Raw genomic sequence first — 25691 nt, forward strand, 5'->3', positions numbered from 1 at the left:
GGAGGCTGATGCCGGAGGATCTCTTGAGCCTGGGAGTTGAAGGCTGCAGTGAGCTGTGATTGTATCACTGTACTCCATCCTGGGTGACAGAGTGAGATTCTGTGGGGAGAAAGAAAAGAAGGAAGGGAAGGGAAAAAAATAAAAACGAAGGAGGAAAAGAAGAGAAAGAAAAGACAGAAGGAAGGAAAAGAGGAAAAAACAAGAAATGAGACAAAGAGTCTACACATAATGCAGTAGGGCAGGCAAAACAGCGAGTGACCTCAGTGCCCACACTGGCAGAAGCGAGGTAAGAAACCAGATGAATATTGTAAGCCAGTGGGTCTCGAAGTGTGGCATTAGACCAGCATCAGCTGGGAGCTTGTTAGAAATGTGGACTTTCAGGGCCCTGTAGTCTGCATTTTAACAAGCCCCAAGTACAGGTGGAAGATTGAGAATGGCTAGTCAAAGCAACAGAAACCAGCTTTTGCAAAAGAGATGCTTAAGCAATGCCCTCATTCAAGGAGCTTCTTAATATCTTTCCTTTTTTTTTTTTTTTTTTTTTTTGCTGATACAGAAATCAATCCCTGAATGTGATGTCTACTTGGTCTTCAGGTTTAAATGTGTTTTTTTAAATAATAAAAGTAATTCTTTTACATTTCTAGGTAATGAGTAGTAACTACGTGCAAAGCTGAATGCTCAGCACATGGTTAGCAGACTTAATCCTCTTAACCCTGTGAGGTAGCAACCATTATAATCCCCATATAGATAAGGATACTGACACATAGACTTTGTGAGGCAAGGTCACACAGTTAGTTTGTGGTAGGTCCAGGATTTGTATTAGGATGTTTAACTGCAAGACACTGGTCTGGAACTTCCTAGAATGTACAAGGGAGGTGATGAAAGATGGATAGATGGGAGGGAGGAAGAGGGGAAGAAAGGAGGAGGGGGAAAGAAAGAAGAAAGGAGAAAAAGAGGAAAAGAAGAAAGGATAGCAGGAGATTCTGGAATTAAAGAGTGAGTGAAGGCTCCTTCTAAGGGTGGTCTGTATCCTTGTGCTATGTTATTTTCCTGGTTTTGCTTTTAAGTCAGCCCATCTAGAGATTTCAATAGATTTCAGCCCAGGCCCACCTGCCTGGCTTTCTCCTAAGAATTTGGTTTCATGGGTAGTTTGTGATTTATTTTTTCCTTGTTTGTTCTTTCACTTTCTCTCTCCATGCTCACATAATCTTTGTGACTTAAATACACACTTGGCCCAGTTGCTGAGAGATCCGTGACTGTCTTTATCATTGACTGGTGAATATTCTGGCAAAAGCATGTCACTCTTTGGGAACTGTGCTCAGGGGCTGCTTTGAAGCTCCCCTCTGCTTCATTCACCTTGGACCACGTTGTACCCTGCCTCAGCTTTAATAGGGTATCATTTTCCCCCTCCTTGTACTGCAAAACCACAGGGACACTTAATCTTATGTTCTCTGGAGGCCTTTTGGAGCCTTGGAGCCCGATCGCAGTAATCAAGAAGGGGTGGGTGATCAGGGATGAGGTTTGACCCACTGTCTGCCTCTATTTAAGCTCTTCATTTTCACATTCCTCGCCATGGTTTGCAATAAAAGTGGAACACAGCTCAAGGGCAGAAGTGAGGTTTAACTTCACCCAAGGTACAATAGAGGCTATTTGGAAAGTAAAACTTTCAAATGGCAGTTTAGCCTTAAAGAATATATTGAATTAGATATGCTCTGAGCCTTGATTCACGATCATTGCATAATAGCATTGCTATGTATATTACCTGGGTGCTTTAGTAGACTAGGGAAATGGGCTATTTAAAAGATTAAATTCGCAGAATCAGTGCATGTGCTAATGAAACACGTGGGAGAAAAAGCCAAGAGGCCTCATTTCCGGTGCTGACTTTTACTTCCTGTGGTGCTCTGGCCTCACCGAACATTGATTTCCTCTTCTGTGAAATGGAGATCATAGTAGACCTTGCCTCACAGGATTTTTTTTTTTTTTTTTTTTTTTTTTTTGAGAAGAAGTCTCACTCTGTCACCCAGGCTGGAATGCAGTGGCGTGATCTCGTCTCACTGCAAACTCTGCCTCCTGGGTTCACGCCATTCTCCTGCCTCAGCCTCCTAATTTTTCGATTTTGTATTTTCAGTAGAGACGGGGTTTCACCGTGTTGGCCAGGATGGTCTTGATCTCCTGACCTCGTGATCTGCCCCCCTTAGTCTCCCGAGGTGCTGGGATTACAGGCGTGAGCCACCACGCCTGGCTGCCTCACAGGATTTTTAAGAGTACTAAATGACAGAATGCCAAACACACAGCTTTCCTTATCATAGGAAGTAAATGCTTAATAAATGAGAACTGTTTGTATTACTATTATACGATTATTTCTCAAAGCTCTGAGTCTGTAATTCTGCCTATACTACTTGCTACTCTCATTTATTCGCTCTTTACTTATGCAGTTCTCTGTTAGCCAATTCTTATTTCTTGTCAGATTCAGAGTCATGATGGTCACCTTTGAAGATGTGCTGTCATTTCAAAGCACTGGCTAACTACAACCAAGACTGACAACCATGAATAATTCCATAGAGCCTCTGAAACACTCTAGCATTTCACTCCAACTCTTGTATATATACCACCAAGTTGTTCTCTCTTGCTTAGTGTGCTCTCTCCTCGGCAGAATTCAGGTATAGTTACCGAAGGTGGATATCAACTTCCTCTGAAAAATAACCCAGCAGGAACCATCATGGAGTAATTGGGCTTCATGAGATCATCACTGTCAAGTCTAAAAATACATGGGGAGATAATCACATTTACTTTTTTCTTTCTTGTACATTTTCAGCACGTTCACATCCATGTTCTTCCCAGGAAGGCTGGAGACTTTCACAGGAATGACAGCATCTATGAGAAGGTGGGTCTGCTCTCTCTGATCTTATTGTTTGATCACGGGGACTGTCGTTGGGATGACATCAACCTAATGAATCAAGTATTACCCTAGATATGGTCTGAAATGGAATTCTATTTAGTCTGACTTGGAAAGTGGCAGTAGAAGCCAAGGAGTCAAGAATGGCCATCATGGGAACCCAAGACTAATTAATTATAATGATTTTCTTTTTCAAATGAAAACCAGCAGAAAACAAGTGTCCTTGTGATTCCTATCCTGTCATTTACCAGGACAGTAAATATTTGCATGGAGATACAGCCCAGAATCTCCACAGAAGAAAACCTATGGTGCTACCGGTGAAAATCAAGCAGATTGATAGATGATTGTTTTAGTCAAATGCTACACTTAATTTTTAAAACATTTTGGAACTCAGCTTGTCGTTCCCAACAGCATTTATTCAAAGCGAAACTTTGAATTATTGTGAGGAAAAACTAGGTTGGTTTGAATAAGTGTAACTCACATATCATAAATATTAAAGAAGTTAATTTATTTCTAAGTACTCCCATTCAAAGATACAAGTGTAAAACCACTACAAACATGAATCGGCAAGAGCCAGGTGATCCTCACCTAAAGCCCTGTCTACATGAGAACCTTCAGATGCCCATTTCCACCGTGTGGAGTGTAGAGTCTGTCATGGATCAGGCTGTTATAAAATATAAGGTGATTTCAGTTTACCTGTTTATTCTAGCCAAAGAGGGGAAAGTATGTCCCCCACATGGTAGAGCAGATTAGATTGCACTAGTGCCCTGGAGTGATTGGTTAAAAGGACTTTGAGGCTGTTTGTGGATGCAAGGAAAAGTGCTGTAATTGATTAGCAATGCCTGCCAAGGGCATCAGATAGGAGGGAGATATCATATTTGCTGTCTATTTGACATTCCTGTTCTAACTCTTTGAGAATGCGTTTTAAAACACATTGTTTATCTAGATTGTTTATCATGTGGCTCTGTCAAATAAACCACATGATTATCTCTACCTCGTTTCCAGGGACCAGTTAAAATCTATGCAACTTTTTGTGTGTGTGTCTATAGGGCTTCTTTGCAGTACTGACATTAAAATGGCAACTCAAATCCTGAAAATAAAGAACAATAGGTCAGCAGTTAATAATGAAACTTATAATTAATGTTTCTGGGATGCATTGGATTTCGTGAAGTGGCTGGTTATTCTGCCTTTAGGATAACCCTTACTATCTTTTGCTTCCTATGTTTTCCAAGAGCTGTAGTGGATGTGCGTAGAGTGGAAATAATCTAGTCACCAGTACCTAAGTGCTGATTTGTGGACTAGTTGCAGATCTCAATTCTCAGGAGGTCCTGTCCCTGGAGATTCTGATCGAGTAGATTGCACAGCCCTCAGGAATCAGTCATTATATAAGGAAATCCCCAGGAGGCTCTGATGCATGACCACCTTTGGGAATAGGCTCTCTGGGTTTTCCAAAGCCATATTCTATAAAACTATAATTTGAACTCATTTTCATTAGATGTGGAATGCAGTTTGGGGATTGATAAGGGCTTAGTTCACATTGGAAGAAAATCAGAATTATAGAGTAATTATAAAGAGATGTAATTAAAATACAAATACCAATCTCAGTCATGTAAACTAAGGTTAATAAAATGTTGCCAGATACAGACTGTTTTAATGAATAAATTAGCACATGAATTATATACTAGTAAGTACTGCTAAGGTAGCATTAAAAGTGCTTGAAAACACTGTTTTCTTAGGCTGAACAGTCACCTTGAAATCTTGTCGATGTTCCAAATGTGCTTGAAACAGAAGCTGCATGGTTACATTTCAGCCCAGTTCAAGACACAATGTACAGCACTGTGGTTGGTGTATGGCCTCGCTCTCCTCTCTTATTCTTTTGCCCTTGTCTGCATGCTCTGATGGCCCCACAGATAAGAAAACACATGTTTCTACTTCTACATTTTGGAGGATCATCTCAGGAGAAGTAATTACTCTAAGAGTTCTTTCTTTTCTTTTTTTTTTAAATCAGTGGTATAAGTCATATGTAGTATAGACAGTATCCACTAAGGGAGATTGTGGTAAAAGACTGTGTAGAGATTGAAGTCTAGAAACAGGCAGAAGTAAGTTCAAATCCCAGTGGCATCTCCTAACCATATGATATCGAAGCCTGAAAGACTTATTTCAGGGGTTGGTACTTACCAAGAATTTGTTAATAGATAGCAGTTTCTGTTCTTATTGTTATTATTACTATTTTTTTAAGTAGCAATGGTTAGTAGAGAACCAGATTCAAAGCCAGGTCATTGGATGTTCCCATCTACCATTCTTTCCAACAGTGAGATTCCCAATTTTCCCTTTGTCTTTAACCATTCATTCTCAGTTTTGTCTTCCTCTTTGTATGAAAATGCTTCTCCAGGCTGAGTATCTAATAACACAGTGTTCAGAAAGAGGCATGAAAAGCATGCAGCACCGCACAGGCATTATTGGTATAGAACTTAATGTACATTAGACCAAGTGATCTTAATCAGAAGCGATGGAGTGATGAGGGATGGCATTCTTTATATTGATGGGAGCACTCGCTCTAGATTATGCATCTGTTCAGGGCATTCAACAAACAGACTGCCTTGGAGGGTGGGAGGTAGGAAACAGGAACAGCAGGAGGCTGAGCTCCATAAAATGTAATTGTATTTCTACTGCTGCAGACGTAGAAAATTATGCCTAAAGAAGCCCCAGAGTATAAATTGGCTAGGAACATTGTGTTCTTTCTGGGCACTGTTTTAAGATGGTTAGTGACAAATAAGAAGGTTCATAAGAAGGGCGGTTGTGTCTGAAAACAGATTTGGGGAGTAGTTGATGGTGGGAATGTTTTGCCTGGAAAAAGGAAGACTTGTAGAGGGAAGATAGTAACAGAGTCACTGTTTCCAAATTATCTGAAGGGCTGGCAGTTGGAAAGGTATTAAATACATTCTATGTGACTCCAGAGGGTATATCTGTGATTATTGGACTACAAGGTGGCAGATATCATTAGCTCTACATAATAACAGGTCAAAGTGAAAAAACCTTCTGAACACTTAAAGAGTGCCTTACAAGGGGGTGAGCTTCCCATCCCTGGATTCACTCAAGCACAGAGCAGATGGCCACAATTCTTCAAGAAGATATCTACATTTGGTCGGTGGATGGGCCACTTGGATTTGCGATTCCTCTCTTTACACATTTGAACCATTTGATCATTACCGCCATTTTCAGGTTTTACAAGTTCTGTAACAAATAGTGGGGTTTTTTTTTGTTGTTGTTGTTATTAGTATTACAATGTTTGGGTGACTGTCTAGTGAAACATATTGTTTTCTTTGTTAAGTTCATGGAAATAAAAGGTAAAACCTTTTTTTAAAAAAACTTATAGGAAACCACACTTTACTGATTTTTTTTTTCTCATTCCCAGCCCACTTCCTGCTTTTCCTGCAGCTCAGCATTGCATATTGATGGTCCTTGGGCTTTGCTTGCCTCCTCATATGTGTTTTATTTTTGCCTGCAAAGTATATTTGGTGGTTTGCTTTATTGTGGCTGTAAAGTATTTCTTAATGAATCTAAATGCTGTTAGGCATATTGCTCATTCTCTAGGCCTATGCAGTTGCCATGTCTGCCTCCTACCTAGGCTTGCTTCACTGGCTGATGGTGCATGCATAGCTCCTGAAGGCATTGGAGTTTAAGATCTTTGCCTATTTCATGGGCTGCTCCTCTTCTCTCTGCCACTCAAAGATTACTATTCCCCAGGATCTTCTGTCTGGTATACTGGGCATGCTGTTTATCTGAAACATCTGTTTAACCTCCCTGACTACTCATTTACAGTGCTCTGGCCCCAGGTGAGTTTATTTTGTTGTTTTTGTTGTTGTTTTTAACTTCAAGTTCTGGGATACATGTGCAGAACGTGCAGGTTTGTTACATAGGTATACATGTGCCATGGTGGTTTGCTGCACCTATCAACCCGTCATCTAGGTTTTAAGCCCTTCATGCATTAGGTATTTGTCCTAATACTTTCCCTCCCCATCGCCCCCCACCCCCAACAGACCCCAGTACGTGTTTTTCCCCTCTGTGTGTCCATGTGTTCTCATTGTTCACCTCCCACTTATGAGTGAGAACATGCAATCTTTGGTTTCCTGTTCCTGTGTTAGTTTGCTGAGAATGATGGTTTCCAGCTTCATCCATGTCCCTGCAAAAGATATGATCTCATTCTTTTTTATGGCTGTATAGTATTCCATGGTATATATGTACCACTTTTTCTTTATCCAGTCTATCATTGATGGACATTTAGGTTGGTTCCAAGTCTTTGCTGTTGTAAATAGTGCTGCAATAAACATATATATGCCTGTGTATAGTAGAATGATTTATAATCCTTTGGGTATATACCCAGTAATGGGATTGCTGGGTCAGATGGTATTTCTGGTTCTAGATCCTTGAGGAATCGCCACACAGTCTTCCACAATAGTTGAACTAATTTATACTCCCACCAACAATGTAAAAGCATTCCTATTTCTTCACGGACTCGCCCGCATCTGTTGTTTTAATAATCGCCATTCTGACTGGTGTGAGATGCTATCTCATTGTGGTTTTGATTTGCATTTATCTAATGATCAGTGATGATGAGCTTTTTTCCTGTGTTTCTTGGCTGCATAAATATCTTCTTTTGAGAAGTGTCTGTTCATATTCTTTGCCCACTTTTTGATTTTTTGTTTGTTTGTTTGTTTCTTGTAAATTTATTTAAGTTTCTTCTAGATTTTGGATATTAGACCTTTGTCAGGTGGGTAGATTGCAAAATTTTTCTCCCATTCTGTAGGTTGCCTGTTCATTCTGATGCTAGTTTCTTTTGCTGCACAGAAGCTCTTCAGTTAGATCCTATTTGTCAGCTTTGGCTTTTGTTGCAATTTTTTTTTTTGGTGTTTTCATCTTGAAGTCTTTGCCCATGCCTATGTCCTAAATGGTATTGCCTAGGTTTTCTAACAAGTTCTGAAATTGAGACAATAATTAATAGCCTCCCAACCAAAAAAAGCCCATGACCAGATGAATTCACAGCCGAATTCTACATAAGGTACAGAGAGGAGCTGGTACCATTCCTTCTGAAAGCATTCCAAACAATCCCAAAAGAGGGACTCCTCCCTAATTCATTTTATGAGGCCAGTATCATCCTGATACCAAAACCTGGCAGAGACAAAATAAAAACAGAAAATTTCAGACCAATATCCCTGATGAACATCGATGTGAAGATCCTTAATAAAATACTGGCAAACCAAATCCAGCAGTACATGAAAAAGCTTGTCCACCATGATCAGGTCAGCTTCATCTCTGGGATGCAAGGCTAGTTCAACATACACGAATCAATAAATGTAATCCATCACATAAACAGAACCAATGACAAAAACCACATGATAATCTCAATAGATGCAGCAAAGGCCTTCGAGAAAATTCAACATCCCTTCATGTTAAAAACTCTCAATAAACTAGGTATTGATTGAACATAGCTCAAAATAATAAGAGCTACTTTTGACAAACCCATAGCCAATATCATATGAAATGGGCAAAAGCTGGAAGCATTCCCTTTGGAAACCAGCACAACACAACACAGCACAAGAATGTCCTCTCTCACCATTCCTATTCAACATAGTATTGGAAGTTCTGGCCAGGGCAATCAGGCAAGAGAAAGAAATAAAGGGTGTTCAAATAGGAAGAGAGGAAGTCAAATTGTCTGTGTTTGCAGATGACATGATTATATATTTAGAAAACCCCATCGTGTCAGCCCAAAACCTCCTTAAGCTGATAAGCATCTTCAGCAAAGTCTCAGGATACAAAATCAGTGTGCAAAAATTACAAATATTCCTATACACCAATAATAGTCAGAGAACCAAATTATGAGCAAACTCCCATTCACAATTGCTACAAAGAGAATAAAATACCTAGGATTACTACTTACAAGGGATGTGAAGGACCTCTTCAAGGAGAACTACAAACCACTGCTCAAGGAAATAAGAGAATACAAACAAATGGAAAAACATTCCATGCTCACAGATAGGAAGAATCAATATCGTGAAAATTGCCATATTGCCCAAAGTAATTTATAGATTCAATGCTATTCTCATCAAGCTACTGTTGACTTTCTTTGCAGAATTAGAAAAAACTACTTTAAATTTAATATAGAACCAAAAAAGAGCTCATATAGCCAAGACAATCCTAATCAAAAAGGACAAAGCTGGAGGCATCACGCTATCTGACTTCCAACTATATGACAAGACTACAGTAACTAAAACAGCACGGTACTGGTACCAAAACAGATATATAGACCAATGGAACAGAACAGAGACTTCAGAAATGACATCACACATCTACAACCATCTGATCTTCGACAGACAGACAAAAACAAAGAATGGGGAAAGGATTACCTACATAATAAATGGTGTTGGGAAAACTGGCTAGTCATATGCAGAAAACAGAAACTGGACCCCTTCCTTACATATTATACAAAAATTAACTCAAGATGGATTAAAGACTTAAATGTAAAACCCAAAATCCAGGTTAGTTCTTTAACTTCAATGGTAGGTCCTGCCCCATCTCCCCAGCTCCTATAAGTCTCATTCTCTCCCACTGACTTCTTTTGTCAAACATATCATTCTTGTTCCCACCTCAGTGCCTTTGCACATGTTGTTCTCTTCACCTGTAACGTCTACCATCTTCTCTTCCCCTTCATGTGGCTTCATGTCATCATTCAAATCTCATCTCTGAGTCACCTCCTTGAAGGATACTTTTCACTGTTTTCTGATTTCATCTATAATAGTTAATCCTCTCTCCCCTCTGGAGTAACTCTATCATATTACCATGTCTGTTTCATTCTTAACACCTCCCACACTTGACATAATTTATTACTTTATTATTCAATACCTGGATCCCCCAATTATGTGTTATAGTCTTAAGAGCAAGGATCTAATCTGGCCTAGGTTGGACCTTCAATGAATATTTGAAAACAAATGAACACATTTTTTAAAAAACCAAGGTGTTGATCTAGAAGAACTTGAAATTCTCTACTCATTCTAACATAATTTAAAAGGAGACTATATATTGCTTTTCAGAGGGCCAATTCACTAACTCATAGCCACACTGAGTGAGAGTTTGACATGGTGCTATCAGCCATCTGAGGTGAATTTAATGGGGCATTAATGGAACAGAATCCTTTGGTCAGAAATTAGTGTGCAGAAGGCTACAAATTGTGGTACTCTGGAATGGTTAGGGGAAGCAATTATAAACCTTGTCTGATTGCTAAGCAAGTCTGGTAGGCACATGTCAAAGTTGATAACTAACTTGCCCCCTCCCACCAAACCCAGATTTATGTGGCCATAACAAATACAGATGTAGGATTTGCTGAAAGCAGGCTCGAGAGCTACTCTTTCTTTCCAACCTTGATTATCGTCTCTAAGTTTGTTTTCACCTTGTCATCCTCCAGCAGTATGTCCTAGACATTTCAGAATAGATGCCTCTGTTCTGTCTCAAAACTGAGCTCAAACTCTCCCCTTTCCAAAGCAGAATGTCTGCTGAAGCTCTTTCCTTGTGGTTGTCTATGTAGATCTTGTTTATCTGTAGCGCCCAAACTCTTTCTACATCTATGTTCTTTAAATTTTCATGAATTATGCCAAGCCTTCCCTGAACTCAGTGGGCCCTTCATTATCTTGACAAGTTGATGAAGATTATGGTAATGACCCAAATGGGTCCTTGAATAAAAGAGTGTGTATAGATAATGTGGGGGAGGAAACACCCATGGCCTAATGTCATATCATCTCATTAACTCAGTAAGACTTACCCTAGCTGTATCGCAAATAAGCGACTCTCATAACTGTATTGGACAATTCATCAAATGTTTATGGGTGACATTGAATGACTGTGACTGCGCGCTGTATATAAAACCCATTACTGATGAAGGAAGTGACTATTATTAAAGCAAATGGGAATAGCAATCAGCAATTGGACAAATTCAACCATGAATTTCATAGACAAAGCAAACGTGGGTTCAAGCATGTCATGGGAAACAATTGCTTGGCTTAACACAATTCATGAGCAAAATCAATTTGCTAAAATGCAGGCCATTTGGCCCTGAGGGCTGGAGAGAACCATTATATTGCTGATGATATTTATTGTTGAACTTGGATCTCTTTCACACACCATTTGACAATGGGCTCAGAGTCCATGGGTCCCTAGTTGACTTTTCAAAAAGGAAGGAATGTTTCAGTGAGACAGTTAATTAGCTTTTTGTCTTCTGGGTTTACTGATGTCCTCCCACTGAGTAGTAAGTTTCTGGGTATTTGAGAATTTTGGAATGAAAACTTTAGTATCTCTTATTCAGAATAAGATAACAACTTGATATGCTCTTCTAAATTAATGGAGACTTTTTATTCAAAGAACCAGATGTGATGAAACTAACAAATAAGCATATAGTAACGCTAATTTAATGGCCTATGACCTCAAATACTCCCTCTGTATCTATGAATGCTCTTTGGCTACCTATTTTAATAATGAGAGAGCTGGGTAAGCATCTGGTTTACCCTATTCTATGTCAGATTATTACTGAGTTAAATCTCTGTGTTCCTCAAAAGAGAGAAACAAAATTAGCAGAAAAGCATTTTTCTGGTTAAAAGTTATTTGTGCCCATTTTTCTCACAGAAGCAAATATTCAGATAATATATGTATTAGCGTTCTCTAGCAGGACAAAACGAATAGGATAGATGCATATATGAAGGAGAGTTTATTAAGGAGAATTAACTTACACGATCACAAGGTGAAGCCCCGCAATAGGCCGTCTGCAAGCTGAAGAGCAAGGAAGCCAGTCCGAGTCCCAAAACCTCAAAAGTAGGGAAGCTGACAGTGCAGCCTTCACTCTGTTGCTGAAGGCCCGAGAGCCCCTGGCAAACCACTGGTATAAGTCCAAGATACCATAAGCCGAAGAACTTGGAGTCCAATGTTCGAGGGCAGGAAGCATCCAGCACAGGAGAAAGATGAAGGCTGGAAAACTCAGCAAGTCAGCTCTTTCCACCTTCTTGTGCCTGCTTTATTCTAGCCGTTCTGACAGCTAATTAGATGGTACCCACCCAGACTGAGGGTGGGTCTGCATCTCCAGCCCACTCAAATGTTAATATCCTTTGGCAGTTCCCTCATAGACACACCCAATAACAATACTTTGCATCCTTCAGTCCGGTCAAGTTGACACTCAATATTAACTGTCACAATATATGATTCAGGTTAGTCATTTTATTAACTCTGTTTTTTTCCCCCTAAGAGACAGGGTCTCGCTCTGTTGCCAGGCTGGGGAGCAGTGGCCCAGTCATAGCTCACGACAGCCTCAAACCCCTGGTCTCAAGTGATCCTCCTGCCTCAACCTCCTGAGTGGCTAGGACTACAGGCACATACCACCACACCTGACTAATGTTTTTTTTTTTTGTAGAGACAGGTCTCACAATGTTGTCCAGGCTGGCCTCAAACTCCTAGCCTCAAGCAATCCTCCTGGCTTGACCTCCCAAAGTACTGGGATTACAGGCATGGGCCACTGTGCCTGGCCTAGGCTAGTCATGTTTGATAGAGTTGAGCAAGTGAGGAATGTTGAGAAGCATGGAGGGCTATAATGGTAGTGATGGTGAGCTGGGGCCTCCAAGGAAGATCGTGAAGTCATTGGACACTAAAGAGGAAAAATAATGAAAGAAGGCTGAAGAGTGGTTGATGAGGAGGATACAGGTATCTAGAGGTTGAGCTTCAAGGCAAAGGATTCCATGGTTTTGTCCTAGAGTTTGCCTTGAGGTCAGCCACCCTAGATTAGTTTTCCAGAATTGCTCTCCTATGTTGTTTGAATATGCTCAGTTGCATGTTAGTGAGAAATAAGAAAATTTTAATTATGTGTCACTCTATCCATAGCATCCATAGTAAATCCACTCTATCAAACCACTCCATGTGGTCCTCCCTCATTATTTCCTGAATCAAGCCTTCTTGTGCAGAGTCCTATCTGCCCTCCTCAGTGAATTCTCGCTCCACACAGATACATTCCATCAGAAAGCTCTAAGATGCTTGCCTGTGAAGGAGGAAAACACCTGCTCTGAGGTGTCCTTGTTGCTGTAGTCCATCTGTCGTCCTACCTACTTCTCATAGTTCTACTCTCAGTCTCACAGTGGCTGCTGCAGTGAAACCTAAGTTTAACTACAGTGCTTGAAAAATGGGCCGTTTGGGTGTTTAAAAAAATCTTAGGTTTACATTCAAGGTTCTCAACATAGCTATTAATAAAGTCACTTAAAATTGTCCAAAAAGTTTTGATAAGTTTGGAGTTAACCTGCTAAAGCATACTACCAAGATCTCAGTAGTTTTTCCAAATCTATTTTACTTAGAGAAATGAGAGTATATGGATTAGGGACAGAAAAAAAAGACTATTGGAAAAATGAATTATGAGTAGAAATGGATAAATTAGGCAAAGAGAAAACAGATATGAATTAAGCATTGGCATGATTCCCTCAATATAAATTATAATGGCCCCAAAGTGAAAAGCCCCCCAAACATTTTACTTTATCTCTCTTTTAATGAAGACAATCAAAATAAGCAAGAATTAGGGGGAAACAGAAGATAAAAATTAATACAATTTTAAAGTCCCAAAGCATTTGTAAATGTTTTTACTTTTAAATTATCACCTGTCATTCTTTAGACAAAAGAATGATACATGTAATTCAAAGAACCTTTATAAATAAAAAACATAACTTCTTAGCTTGGAGCAAGGTTCATTCATGTGCCGTGTGCCATGTGCCAGCAGGAAGAAACCCTAAGGCCTCCAAGTTGCCTGCTTTTGGAGACGTAGAGTCCTGGAAACATAGCCTGATGTTTAGAATCCCAGCTTAAGTGTTCAAAATGTGGTTATATTTTTGTCACTGCGAGGTGAGGTCTACCATTGATATTCAGTTTGGTAGCCACTAGCTACATGTGACCAGTCTGAAATGAGATGTGTTGTAGATGTAAAATACAGTTTGGATTTCAAAGACTTCTACCAAAAAAAAAGGAAATATCTCATTAATAATGTTTTATAATAGTTACATGTTGAAATGATAATATTTTGGTAATGTTGAGTTAAAAATCGTATCACTAAAATTAATTTCACCTGTTTCTTTGCACTTGTTTTGGTGTTGCTACCAAACACTTTTAATGACATATGTATCTTGCATTAGATTTCTGGATGGTGTTGCTCTAGAATGCTTTCAAACTGCTTCAGCTTACTGGCAAGCAGCTGTTTGTGGAGATTGTTATGACCTTCCCCAGATTTAGAAGAGGAATTTGAATGATGCCAGATTTTCTTTCTAATCAAGGAAATCAAGAAAGACCTGGTATACCTGTATAGCTCTAAATTCTACACCTTGAGTCAACATAGTGATTTATTGCAAACTCTTTAATGTTGAATTTGCTATTTAAATCTCGGTGTCTCATGTTTTCCATATTTAAAATGGGGGGAAAATATCCAGTTGTACTGGGCTTCTAGTGTAAGGTTGGTGGTCATAAACAACTCTAGTTCTCAGTCTTTGCTCCTAGGGAGAGCACTAATGAAAAATAATAATATAATAAAATTATTATTGTCATTGAGAATACACTCAGAATAATAAATCTATTTTAAATAAATGTAGTATTTGAGAATAATAATCAAATTATTGTCAATGAGAATACACATTGGGCTGGACTGTCTGCTAGGTGCCAAGCATACATTATTTTATTTTCACTAACCTGGCAGGGTCAATATCACTCATACCATTGAATTGAAACTAAATTTGTGGAGAGTAAATGTCTATGTCAAAACCTCATAACCAGCTCATGGTAAAGCTTGTTTATATCAAAGTCTGTTTGACTACAAAGCCTTCCCTATTTCTATCATCCTTTGCTTTAGCCTAAGGAAAATATTATCCTTCAATTTTATGGAAAACCCACATAATAGTGAGAAAACTGATTTTCTTAGACACTGGAACTTCCAGTACTAAATCTCAAATGGTTTTCATATCGCTGTTCAACCTTAGAGGCATTTACACACACACACACACACACACGACACACACACAACACACACACTGGATTTCCAATAAATATATAGGTCCTAGACACACCACCAGTAATTAAGGCTTACAGTGAGAGAAATGGCATTTTACAAAGTCATGCATTTTCTCTGTTTTTAGGATATGGCCCACTGGTCCCCATCTAGGTACTTTATTATAACTCCTTTTTATATTTTTTTGTTAAACACAAGGAAGTCATCAACACGCTCTAGCCAAGCTTCTACAATTCCCAAGGTCTTCCTTTTGGAGCTGGTTTTGTGTGCTGAACCTCTTAAATACTTTTGCTAGCCCTATAGTGTATTCATGTCATAACACACTAAAATATTTAAGAGAAAACTGCTTTTTTTTCTGAAAAAGAAACAGTCTTGCTTATAACTCTTAATGGACCATAAATATCTTGTAGGCCAGTTGCACCAGTACCTGCTGGAAATCCTTCTTACATGAGTGGTAACTAAGGAACTCATAGAATATTCCCTTTGCACTGAAATGTAGCCTTGCTCCAACATATTTTTCCCTCTAAAAAATTGTTCCTTCTAGTAAGCTCTTCAGAGTTATTGAAAGGACATTGCACAGTTAGGTCAAATCTATATATGAAATTTCATTGGCTTCTCAGGTAATGTTGGCCCTATCAGTTGATATGAAGACTGAGGCTGAATTTCCTTTTAGTGACCTGAAATAAGCAACTGCACTTGTTTTCCTAAATCATTTTCCATTCACATGTGGTATCTACCATTTACCTTCTTTACCTGGGGCATTGGGCTAGTTTCATCTATTGGTGATCTGGGATAAGGCTCAGTTAGACTCCTTGAAAGAGGTTGGAAACAAAATTTTCATTAGCTGGAGACACCCTCAAATGTGGAGGGAGACTGTGATATGCCTATGACATTAGCATACTGATTAGTTAATATATATAATGAAGTGCTCATTTGGGCATTAAGGTACATTTATCTCCATCATGTATCGAAACAAAGGCATAGGCAGACTTGAAAAGTTTTCTGAGGATACAGAGAGAGTAAGAAACAGACCTGAGATTCATACTGAGGTTGTCTGGCTCCAGAGTCTGGGTTCTCCTTCACTCTGCTGCCTTTATGAACTACCAGAGGCATCTTACTCATCTTAGTCCTCTCTGCCTCCCAGCACCCAACAAATACCACTACAACATAGAGTAGGTTGTCAAGAAATGACTGATGAGCTGAACCTGGCACTTCCCCAGCCCTCTGTGTTCAGAGCCTGGTTCTTCAGATCCTCAGGTCCATGACTTTCCTTTATCAGCTGCAAGTCCCCCTACTTCTTGGGCACTGCCTGCCTCCTGTCAAAACCTCCCTCTGAGAAAGAACTTGTACCTCAATTATTACAATAGTAGTTCAAATTGTTGGCCTTCCTGCAATGTCAATGAATTTTTTCAAACCAACAAAGCCTGCTGAGAAAAGAATGGGATTTTAAAGCCGAAATAGGAGGTCTTAGTCTAGAGGCACAGTGGAACTTTATGGGTAACTCCAGAATTAAATCGCCAAGGCCAGCTCTGTCCCCTGTACCCATTTCTGGAACATCCCTGAAAATTAACTTGATAAATTGCTCCCCTAAAAGGTCTACCAGTACTCTCCAAGATAGACAATCCGAAATAGGCTGGTCAACACACACCTTTATGTATGGAATTGTATCTACACCCAACCCAGAGAATAACAGGCATTTCTGTGTCATCACCTCTAAGTTCAAAATGTTCTTACCTGCATTATGGTTCCAGATTACATCAGAATGTGTCTGAGTGTGTGTCTATAAAACTTGGACAACTGATCTAATTAATTTGAAAAATCTAAACCTGGAAGACAATTTAAATGCCAAATAATAGAGGAGTATATTTTAATACTATATATTCATCTATGTAGCCATCAAATGAGTTTTTATGAGTAATTTTAATGATATAACACTGTGTACAAACAATCAGGCCAAGAATAATGAAGCAGATTAGTCCTACCATGATTTGTCTTTAGTAAAAATGGGAAACTGGAGAGAGAAAAATTATATTTCCAGAACTGTAGTACACCTGTTGTTTGATTCAAGTCTTGCCTAATGTTTTTCCATTTTTATTATTTTCTACAGTTTGGAATGAATTCTAATTTTTCTGGGCTACAAGTCTGCGAAACAATGTTTTCAATTTTTTTTCCTTCTTTTTTTCCCATTTTTCCTAATTTGGACTCACCAAAAACTAAGCTGTGCTTTCGTGAAGCCAAGCGAACTGAAGTTAGACAACGGGAACTTCAGAAAAAAATAACAGCAGCCATTTACATACATAAGCCCCTTTCATACCTGCCTACTGATGTATGGACTTCAGAGTAATGTAGCGTATATCGATTTTACAGGCTTGTTCTTTTGTTTGTTGTTATTGTTTTTTCCTTTCTCCCCCTATTGTCTCTTCATAGAACATGAGATGATAACCTGCTAAAAATGAACTTTCCTAATAACTCAGGACCTACCCATCTAGGAATATACCATCCTAGCCATGAGAGATGAGATAAAACCTGAGACCAGAGAGTCATTTTCTTCTAAAATGCTTCCTCCGAAAGATTTTTTAAAAGAAAAGGGGGGAAGTGTGAAAGGAAAATAAATATTGGGGCCCCCAAATCACTAAGCTAAAGGGAAAAGTCAAGTCGGGAGCTGCTTAGGGTCAACCTGCCTCCCATTCTACTCAAAGTCACCCCTCTGCTCACTGAGATAAACACATATCTGATTGCCTTCTTTGGAGAGGCTAGTCAGAAACTCAAAAGAATGCAGCCATGTGTCTCCTGTCTACCTATGCCCTGGAAGCTCTCTCTCCACTTAGAGTCTTCTTGCCTTTGCTTTGAGTGGTCCCATCTTTCCAGAATGAACCATTGTTTGTCTTACATATGTTGATTGATGCCTCATATCTCCCTAAAATGTATAAAACCAAACTCTGCTCTGATCACCTTGGGCACATGTCGTCAGAACCTCCTAAGGCTGTGTCACAGGTGCATGTCCTCAACCTTGGCAAAATAAGCTTTCTAAATTTACTGGGAAAAAATATATTGGGATATAATATTGAATGGAAAGAGTGACATATAAACGGAGAATGGAATGGAAGCACATGTACCTTGAAATTAAGAGAGATGTGGCTTCAAATAGAATGTTACATTCCTGTTCCTTTCTTCATATTCTCTTGCATTTCCCAAACATAATATAATGAGCATGCAATAATTGTGTAATGTAAAGGAAACATCAGGGGTCACCTTTTAAGAGCAGACATCCTGTGTTCTTTTTCATTCATTGGCAGAAGCCAGTATTTACTGGCAGTTGTTTGGTGAACCTAGTGAAAAAAATTGACTTTAGTTTTGATCAAAACCTCATGGGAAATACATGTGTGTGAGCTAGCTAAGTAACTGAAACACCCAGAGAAGTGACTTTTTTGGTATTTCTACTCTTTGACTTGTTAGAAAAAAAATAAAAATGCTCCTCAGGACACAGGCGGGCAGATCACTTGAGGTCAGGAACTCAAGACCAGCCTGGGCAATGTGGTGAAACCCTGTCTCTACTAAAAATACAAAAATTAGCCGGATGTGGTGGTGCGTGCCTGTAGTCTCAGCTACTTGGGAGGCTGAGGCAGGAGAATCGCTTGAACCCAAGAGGAGGAGGTTGCAGTGAGCTGAGATCATGCCACTGCATTCCAGCCTGGGTGACAGAGTGGGACTCCATCTAAAAAAAACTAATTAAAAAGTAGCGCTGGGCGCAGTGGCTCATGCATGTAATCCCAGCACTTTGGGAGGCCGAGGTGGGCAGATCATGAGATCAGGAGTTCCACACCAGCCTGGCCAGCATGGTGAAGCCTTGTCTCTACTAAAAATACAAAAAATTAGCTGGGTCTGGTGGTGCACGCCTATAGTCCCAGCTACTCAGGAGGCTGAGGCAGGAGAATCGCTTGAACCCGGCAGGTGGCGTTTGCACTGAGCTGAGATCGCACCACTGCACTCCAGCCTGGGCGACACAGCAAGACTCTCTCTCAAAAAAATAAAAATAAATATAAATAAATAAAAATAAAATAGCCAGTTGTGCTGATGTGATACTCTACAGTCTTTTATTCCCATGCTTTTTGTCTTGTCTCCAGTTTCTTCTCAATCACCAAGTCAACTCTTGCTGTGTCTGAGGTTCATTTGAGTGCCATATATAACAATTATTAATTTCACAGTCACCAGTTTGACTATTAAAAATGGCAGGGATTCTGTGGTCCTTGGCTGTTGTTTCCTTGGCCTCTGGTGTCCAAGTAATCCACTTTGCCTGGTCCTTGTGTGCATCTTTGGTCCATTCTGATACCCATAAAGAATGCAGTCATCCTTTGCAGGATGGTGACCTTTGGCCTCCTATATCCCTGGAGGTGTCCATGGTCCTGACATAGTCTCTTGTCACAAGCACATGAAGGACACTTACTCTTTGGCCTTTGCCAGCCTGTCAGAGTTCTTCTTATGGGCTCAAAAAAAAAAAAAAAGAAAAGAAAAGCTTGTCTATCCCTACATAATTTCCTAAGACCTGCAGGAAATTAGGTGCCTATAGCAGACATTCATGTTGCTGCTATAGTCCTTCATTATTCTCTTTGCAAAGCAGAATGCACATTCAGTCTACTCTTAGAGTCTCAAATTCAAAGGGATGGCTTGCAGTGAGTCGCCTGTGGAAGACCAAAAAATAGCCTCCCAAATGGTGCCTATGTACCAATCTTTCAGAACCTGTAAATATGTTAGATGGTAAAAGAGAATTAAGGTAGAAGATTGAATTAGAGGCTAGTCAGCCAACTTTAAGATAGGGAGATGACCTTGGATTATCCAAGTGGACTCAATATAATCACAAAGGTGAAAGAGGGAGGCAAAATAATTAGTGTCAGAGTGATGCAATATGAGAAAGATTCAACTTGCCATCACTGGCCTTAAAGATGAAATTGAGCCATAAGCCAGGGTATTCAGGCAGCCTCTAGAAGCTGGAAAAGGCAAAAGAACAGAGTTTCCCCTAGAGCCTCCAAAAAGGAATGCAGACTGGCCAACACTTGAATTTTAGTCCATTAGACCCATTTTGGACATCTGACCTCCAGTGCTGTAAGATAATACACTTGTGTTGTTTTAAGCCAATGAGTTTGTGGAAATTTGTTATAGCAGCAAATAGAAAACTAATATATTACCCAACCTCAGGATTCAGCCAGGGGGTTGGGGGAAAGGCAAGGGTAGAACACACCCTGCCCCAGTGCACACATGCACACACATGCGTGCATTTTCCCACTCGTGTACACATGCACTCTTTCTTGCTTTATCTATCTTAACTCTGTCCATTATGCAGCTCGAAACTCTATTTTAAAGTCTAGGGGTGGGCAGTTAGAACTCTTCTGTGTCCTTATCCCTGCATGAGTCATTTTTCTCTTACACTGGGGCAGTGCCTTTTGAATTAGAAGCTAAGCTGGTGAGTGAAGGAGACTACTGCTAAACGATAGATGCACTTCCCTTTCGCCAAGAGACGGTCAGGAAGGAAATGGCACACCAGTGATTACTTTGAAATATTAGCCTGCCACACATGGGTAAGAAATTAGTGACAGGGACTATGCTACAAAGTTGAAACCACTAAGTAACATGGGATGGTGGTCTCTGATAAAGGGCCATGGAAGTGTGGGGAAGGGAGTGACCACCTGATACGGGGCCATCAGAAAGGCTTCCTATCGAGGCTCAACTCCTGTCCCTATGGCTAATGAGACTATGGGCAATTCCCTCTGCCTGAGGCTCAGTTTCCCTTCACACTGAGAGGTATTCATCTTGGTCACCTGTGAGCCTGCTTTTAGCTCTGATACTCTGTGATTCTATGACACTAAATAGTTCAACTGAGAAAGAATCACTTGCCCTGAGAACTCCTTTCCTTTGATTTCCACGTGGAGGTCACATTAGCATAGCAGAAAGGATATTGACACTGCCGCTGACTCTTCAGATTCACTGAGAATAGGAGATAAAATGAAAACACACCAGATGGAATGTGAGCTCCCTACTATTTCAAAACTTAGACATTTCCACTAAATGTTGGCACAAACTTAAATATCATCTTGAATGCTATTTACAGTTTTCAAAGTGACAACAATAGCATCTTTCAAAAGAAGGAAAGACTATGTGAAGAGAGATCCTAATATCTTTGGAAATTTTTTATGGATGGAAATTTTAAGAGAATAATTAATCAGATATGAAAACAATAGGCTGGGAAAATCGTGCAGGCAACTGAGATCCATCTGTAACTCCACCACTAAGTGACTAGATTTCCAAGCACCGACTCCACAGAAGCAGTATGAATTTGGCTTATTTCATGCAGATTTGCTAAATAGGTTTCAATGTTTTTAATTTTTAGGGGTCTACATGCTGTGGTTCTGGATCCACTTTGGGTTACTGAAAACTTTGCTGTAAACTGGAAACTTCCTAACGAGGAAAATATTTAATGTATTTACACAGATAGCTTAAAAATGCATTTAATTTTAGGATTTTTAAGGGCCACGTTAAGAAGCTCCAACTAGAAAAGAATGACCTTGAAATCTAGGAAATTACAAAGACTGATTTTTTGCAAGAACTTTTATAAACACACACACACACAATCAAAAAATTGTTTTCATGTCCTTGGGGCTCATGGTGTCCGTTCAAGCTCCAGCTGTCTGCATTCGAGAGCATTGTACTGTCCAGTTATTCTCATAGAGCAAATGCCATAGGCACTCAATGCCAGAATACGCAAGGAGGAAGGGGTCTTTTGAAAAGGAAAGATCCATTAGACAGGATAGTGAGCTTCGTTAGGAAGCCAATAATTGAACATGTCTGATGCCTGAATCTCTTACCTTTTTAATGAAAAGTCCAGTCCCAGAATCACACAGTACCTTCCAGAAAATGGGCCATACAGTTTTACAAAGCACTGTTATTTGCACTTCTGAGGGTTGTTTTTTTTTTTTTTTTTTTGGTAAGTTGACTTAACTTCCAATGGATTATGATTGTATAATATCATTAAAGTATAGAAAATGATTATCTTGAAACTTACCTATGATACATCTTTTTGAGGTGCTAAATGTCTTTAAGCTGTGAACGTTGAAATTTTTGTTCTTTCTGTCACAGGAGGAAGTTACATATTTGGGTTTTCTATTCTTTAATAGGCTTTTCTGGATTATTTTTTAAGTGCAAGATGACTCAGACTGTGGCTTTATACTATCTAGGAGACAGTTTAAAATTAAAAAATTTTTAAGACTCATAGAGTGTATTGACTCCACAGTGGTTGAAACAAAACCTTTTTTTTTAAATCTGAGTTTATTGTTACCATCATTTGTTCATATTTAATTAAATTTTATATGCCTCATCCCTCCTGCACACACCTATAAAAGGTTTACTACTTGAGAGGCACTAGGTTAGGTTTATACAGATGTAGAAATTCAAGAGATGAGTTGCTCAAACTTAATTTATCTGATAACAGAGTGCATGCCCTTCTCCCATTAAATGTTCCCCTATTTTGACCCCTGGCCTTACTGGTATCGCCCCCATTCTGAAAAATCCAGGCTAGAAACCTTGGGTCATCTCCAGTTTGTTCTTGAAGTTCATCCTCTGTATACTATTGTTCTCTAGGTTCTATCAATTTTTTTTTTCCCACCAAACCCCTGTCATAATTATTGCTATTCTTGGCTGGGCTGAAGTCCTGGGATTGTACTCCCCAGGGTTTTCTGGGGCTTCACTGAGGTTTCCAAATTGATAGCAACAGGAGGCAGGCAAATGCCTAGGCAGATAGGGGTGGGTCCCCAGTGAAACCCCACCTCAAGTGGAAGAGAGTTTAAAGCCTGAAAGCCAAGCTACAAGTTAAATCCTCAGACTGGATTGAGAATTTCCCTTTCTGTTTGATACACTCTCCTCTGATTGGTCCCCACCCTTCACCTGTTTTACATATACCTGCACTTTCCTGATTGGTTTTCTACACTGTTGTGCCCACCTTTGAGTGGCGTCTTTGCTTTAAACTTTTTTTGCAGACTCACAAACCAATCAGCAGGCACTTCCCATTCTAAGTCCAGAAAAGGTCCCAGACCCAGCCACACAGGGGAACTCTCTCACCTTCAGGTAGGGGGACTGACCCCACATCCTCTCTTCGCTAAAAAGTGTTTTCATCACTCAATAAAATTCTTCTCTGCCCTCCTCACCCTTCAATTTCCAGTGTATCCTCATTCTTCTTGGGCATGGTACAAGAGCTCTGGGAACCACCAAATGTGGGTACAAGGTATAACACAAGAAGCTGGGGCACACCAGCATGGCCAAGCAAGGCCCAGGATGGGCATCGCTGGCCAAAGGTTCCCAGCTTGCAAAGTGACCAAGAAGAAAAATCCTACATCAAAATCATGACTTCAGTCTACTTGTCTCCGGATTGTTGGGAAAATTGAAGAGAAATCTCATAATTTTGTCAACTGAAATACTTTCTCCAATCTGTTTTTAACAGTTGAGGTGGAAGATTTTGATGCAACTTCAAATTGCATCAAAATCATCTATTTGCTTTTTCACCTTCCCTCGTTCCTTCTTGCTTTCCTTTTTTTTTTTTTTTTTTTTTTTGTTTCCTTATTTAGCGCTCACTGGCAAATTCCCCCCCCCCTTTTTAACCATGATTTTATGGTTATTATTGTTCCTTTTGTTAGGTGTTGATGAAGGTGGGAGGGAGATTTTTTTCTTCCATGCTCTGTCACCTTTATCATAAAGAAATAGCTACTTTAGAACAACTGGCTTTGGGGGGAAAAACAAGAAGTAGCCACTATTTTGTGCTATTTCTTTCCGGTTTCCATTCTTATTATCTTTCTTCAGGCCCTAACTAACTCATACTTCCTGGGTTCTGATTTCAGCCAGTCCCTTTTGTACCACATAAACTGATAGGATAGCTTTCCTTAAATTTAGTTCCTGACATTCCAAAGCTGGACGAAGTCCAAACGTCTTGACCTATGCTTCCAAGACCCTTGGAAATCTAACTTTGCCTTCTCTTCAACTTATCCCTTGCATTCATGAGCCATTTGCTTAATCGAATTGCCTCCTTATGGCTCCCACAGGGAACCAAATTATTCCCACCTTTGCACTTTCAGATTGCTGCCTTTGGTGATTTCTCCTTTGCCTCCTCCTTTATTCTGTTTAAACTTCTCAAGGGCTTTTCTAACTACTCCAGGCTACAATAATCCTCCTCTTCTAGACCTCACCACACATATGTTTGAGTATTTTAATTCTCAGAATAACAGGGGTGAAAGTCTCTAGAATAACCGACTGCATTTTTAAAATGCAGGTGAGTGAATGACAACAGTAGTGACCATTTTTTTATTTCGTCCTTTGTCTCAGGCATTAAGCTAAGAACTTTCCATATAGTAACAGCTTTCTTTAGATACAATTAAAATACCGTACAGTTCACCCATTTAAAATGTACAATTCATTGGTTTCAAGTATATTCAAAGAGTTGTATAACTGTCACTACAATCTAATTCCAGAATATTTTCATCACCACCTAAAGAAACCCTGTTCCCATTAGCTGTCACTCCTCATTCCTCCCCTTCCACAGCCCTGGAAACTAATAATACTTTCTGTCTCTATGTATTTGCCTGTTGTGAACATTTCATATAAATGGCATCATACATTATGTGGTGGTGTGTGCCACTGTCTTTTCCATTTAACATAAAGTTTTCAAGGGTCATCCATCTTTTGGCATGTATCAGCACTTCATTTCTTTTTTACAGCTTGATTAAGATATGATTAACAAAATTTATTTTTTTGTGATGATTTAATATATGTATACATTGTGATATGATTACCACAATCAAGCTAATTAACATATCCTTTACCTCACGTAATTACCTTTTGTGTGTGTGCATGGTGAGAGCAGTAAAGATCTCTCTTAGCAAATATCAAGTATATAATATACTATCATTAGCCTTAGTCACCATGCCATACATCAGAGTGCCAGCACTTACTTATCTTATAACTGAAAGTTTGTACCCTTGACCAAATTATTCCCATTTCCCCCATGCCTGGCCCTTGGTAACTACTGTTCCATGCTCTGTTTCTCACAGTTGGAATATTTTAGATTACACCTCTAAGTAAGATCATGCAGTAATTTTCTTTCTGTGTCTGGCTTATTCCACTTGGCATGTCATCTAGGTTTATCATGTTTTTGCGAATGGGAGGATTTTCTCTCCTTTTTTAAGAGTCAATTATATTCCATTATTGGTATATACATCGCATGTCTGTGTTTATCTGTCAGTGGATATCTAGGTTGATTCCACATCTTGGTGGTTTTGAATAACGCTATGATGAACATGGCAGTGGAGATATCTCTTCTGGATGGGTGATTTCAGTTCCTTTGGCTCTATACCCAGGAGTGGGATTACTAGATCATATGGTATTCTATTTTTAATTTTTGAGGAACCTCTCTACTCTTTTCCGTAATGGCTGTCCAAGTTTACATTTCTACCAAGAAGGGTTCCCTTTTCTACACACCCTCAGCAATACTTGCTATCTTTTGACTTTTTTGATAATGGCCATCCTAACACATGTGAGATGATACCTCACTGTGGTTTTTATTTCCATTTCCCTGAAGATTAGTGATATTTCACTTTTTTTTATAAACCTGTTGGCCATTTGTATGTCCCCTTCGAAAAAAATATCTCTGCAGGTTCCTTGCTTATTTTTTAATTGGGTTATTTTACAGGGGAGGAGGGT

General features: G+C 39.5%; 1 protein-coding gene across 2 annotated transcripts in view; it reads left to right on the forward strand.

Annotated features, from left to right (window-relative positions):
* Nucleotides 1-25691, forward strand: part of FHIT (fragile histidine triad) — a 1350907-nt gene that overhangs the window by 1167849 nt on the left and 157367 nt on the right. The window contains exon 6 of one of the 2 annotated variants that reach the window (XM_011998356.1): nucleotides 2813-2881. In XM_011998356.1, the coding sequence (XP_011853746.1) occupies nucleotides 2813-2881 (69 nt within the window). Of the gene's footprint in view, nucleotides 1-2558; nucleotides 2882-25691 lie in introns of those variants that run through there. The other variant, XM_011998355.1, reaches the window with a different exon arrangement.

This window comes from Mandrillus leucophaeus, unplaced genomic scaffold (genome assembly GCF_000951045.1).
Source record: "Mandrillus leucophaeus isolate KB7577 unplaced genomic scaffold, Mleu.le_1.0 Scaffold57, whole genome shotgun sequence".
Taxonomy (NCBI): Eukaryota; Metazoa; Chordata; class Mammalia; order Primates; family Cercopithecidae; genus Mandrillus; species Mandrillus leucophaeus.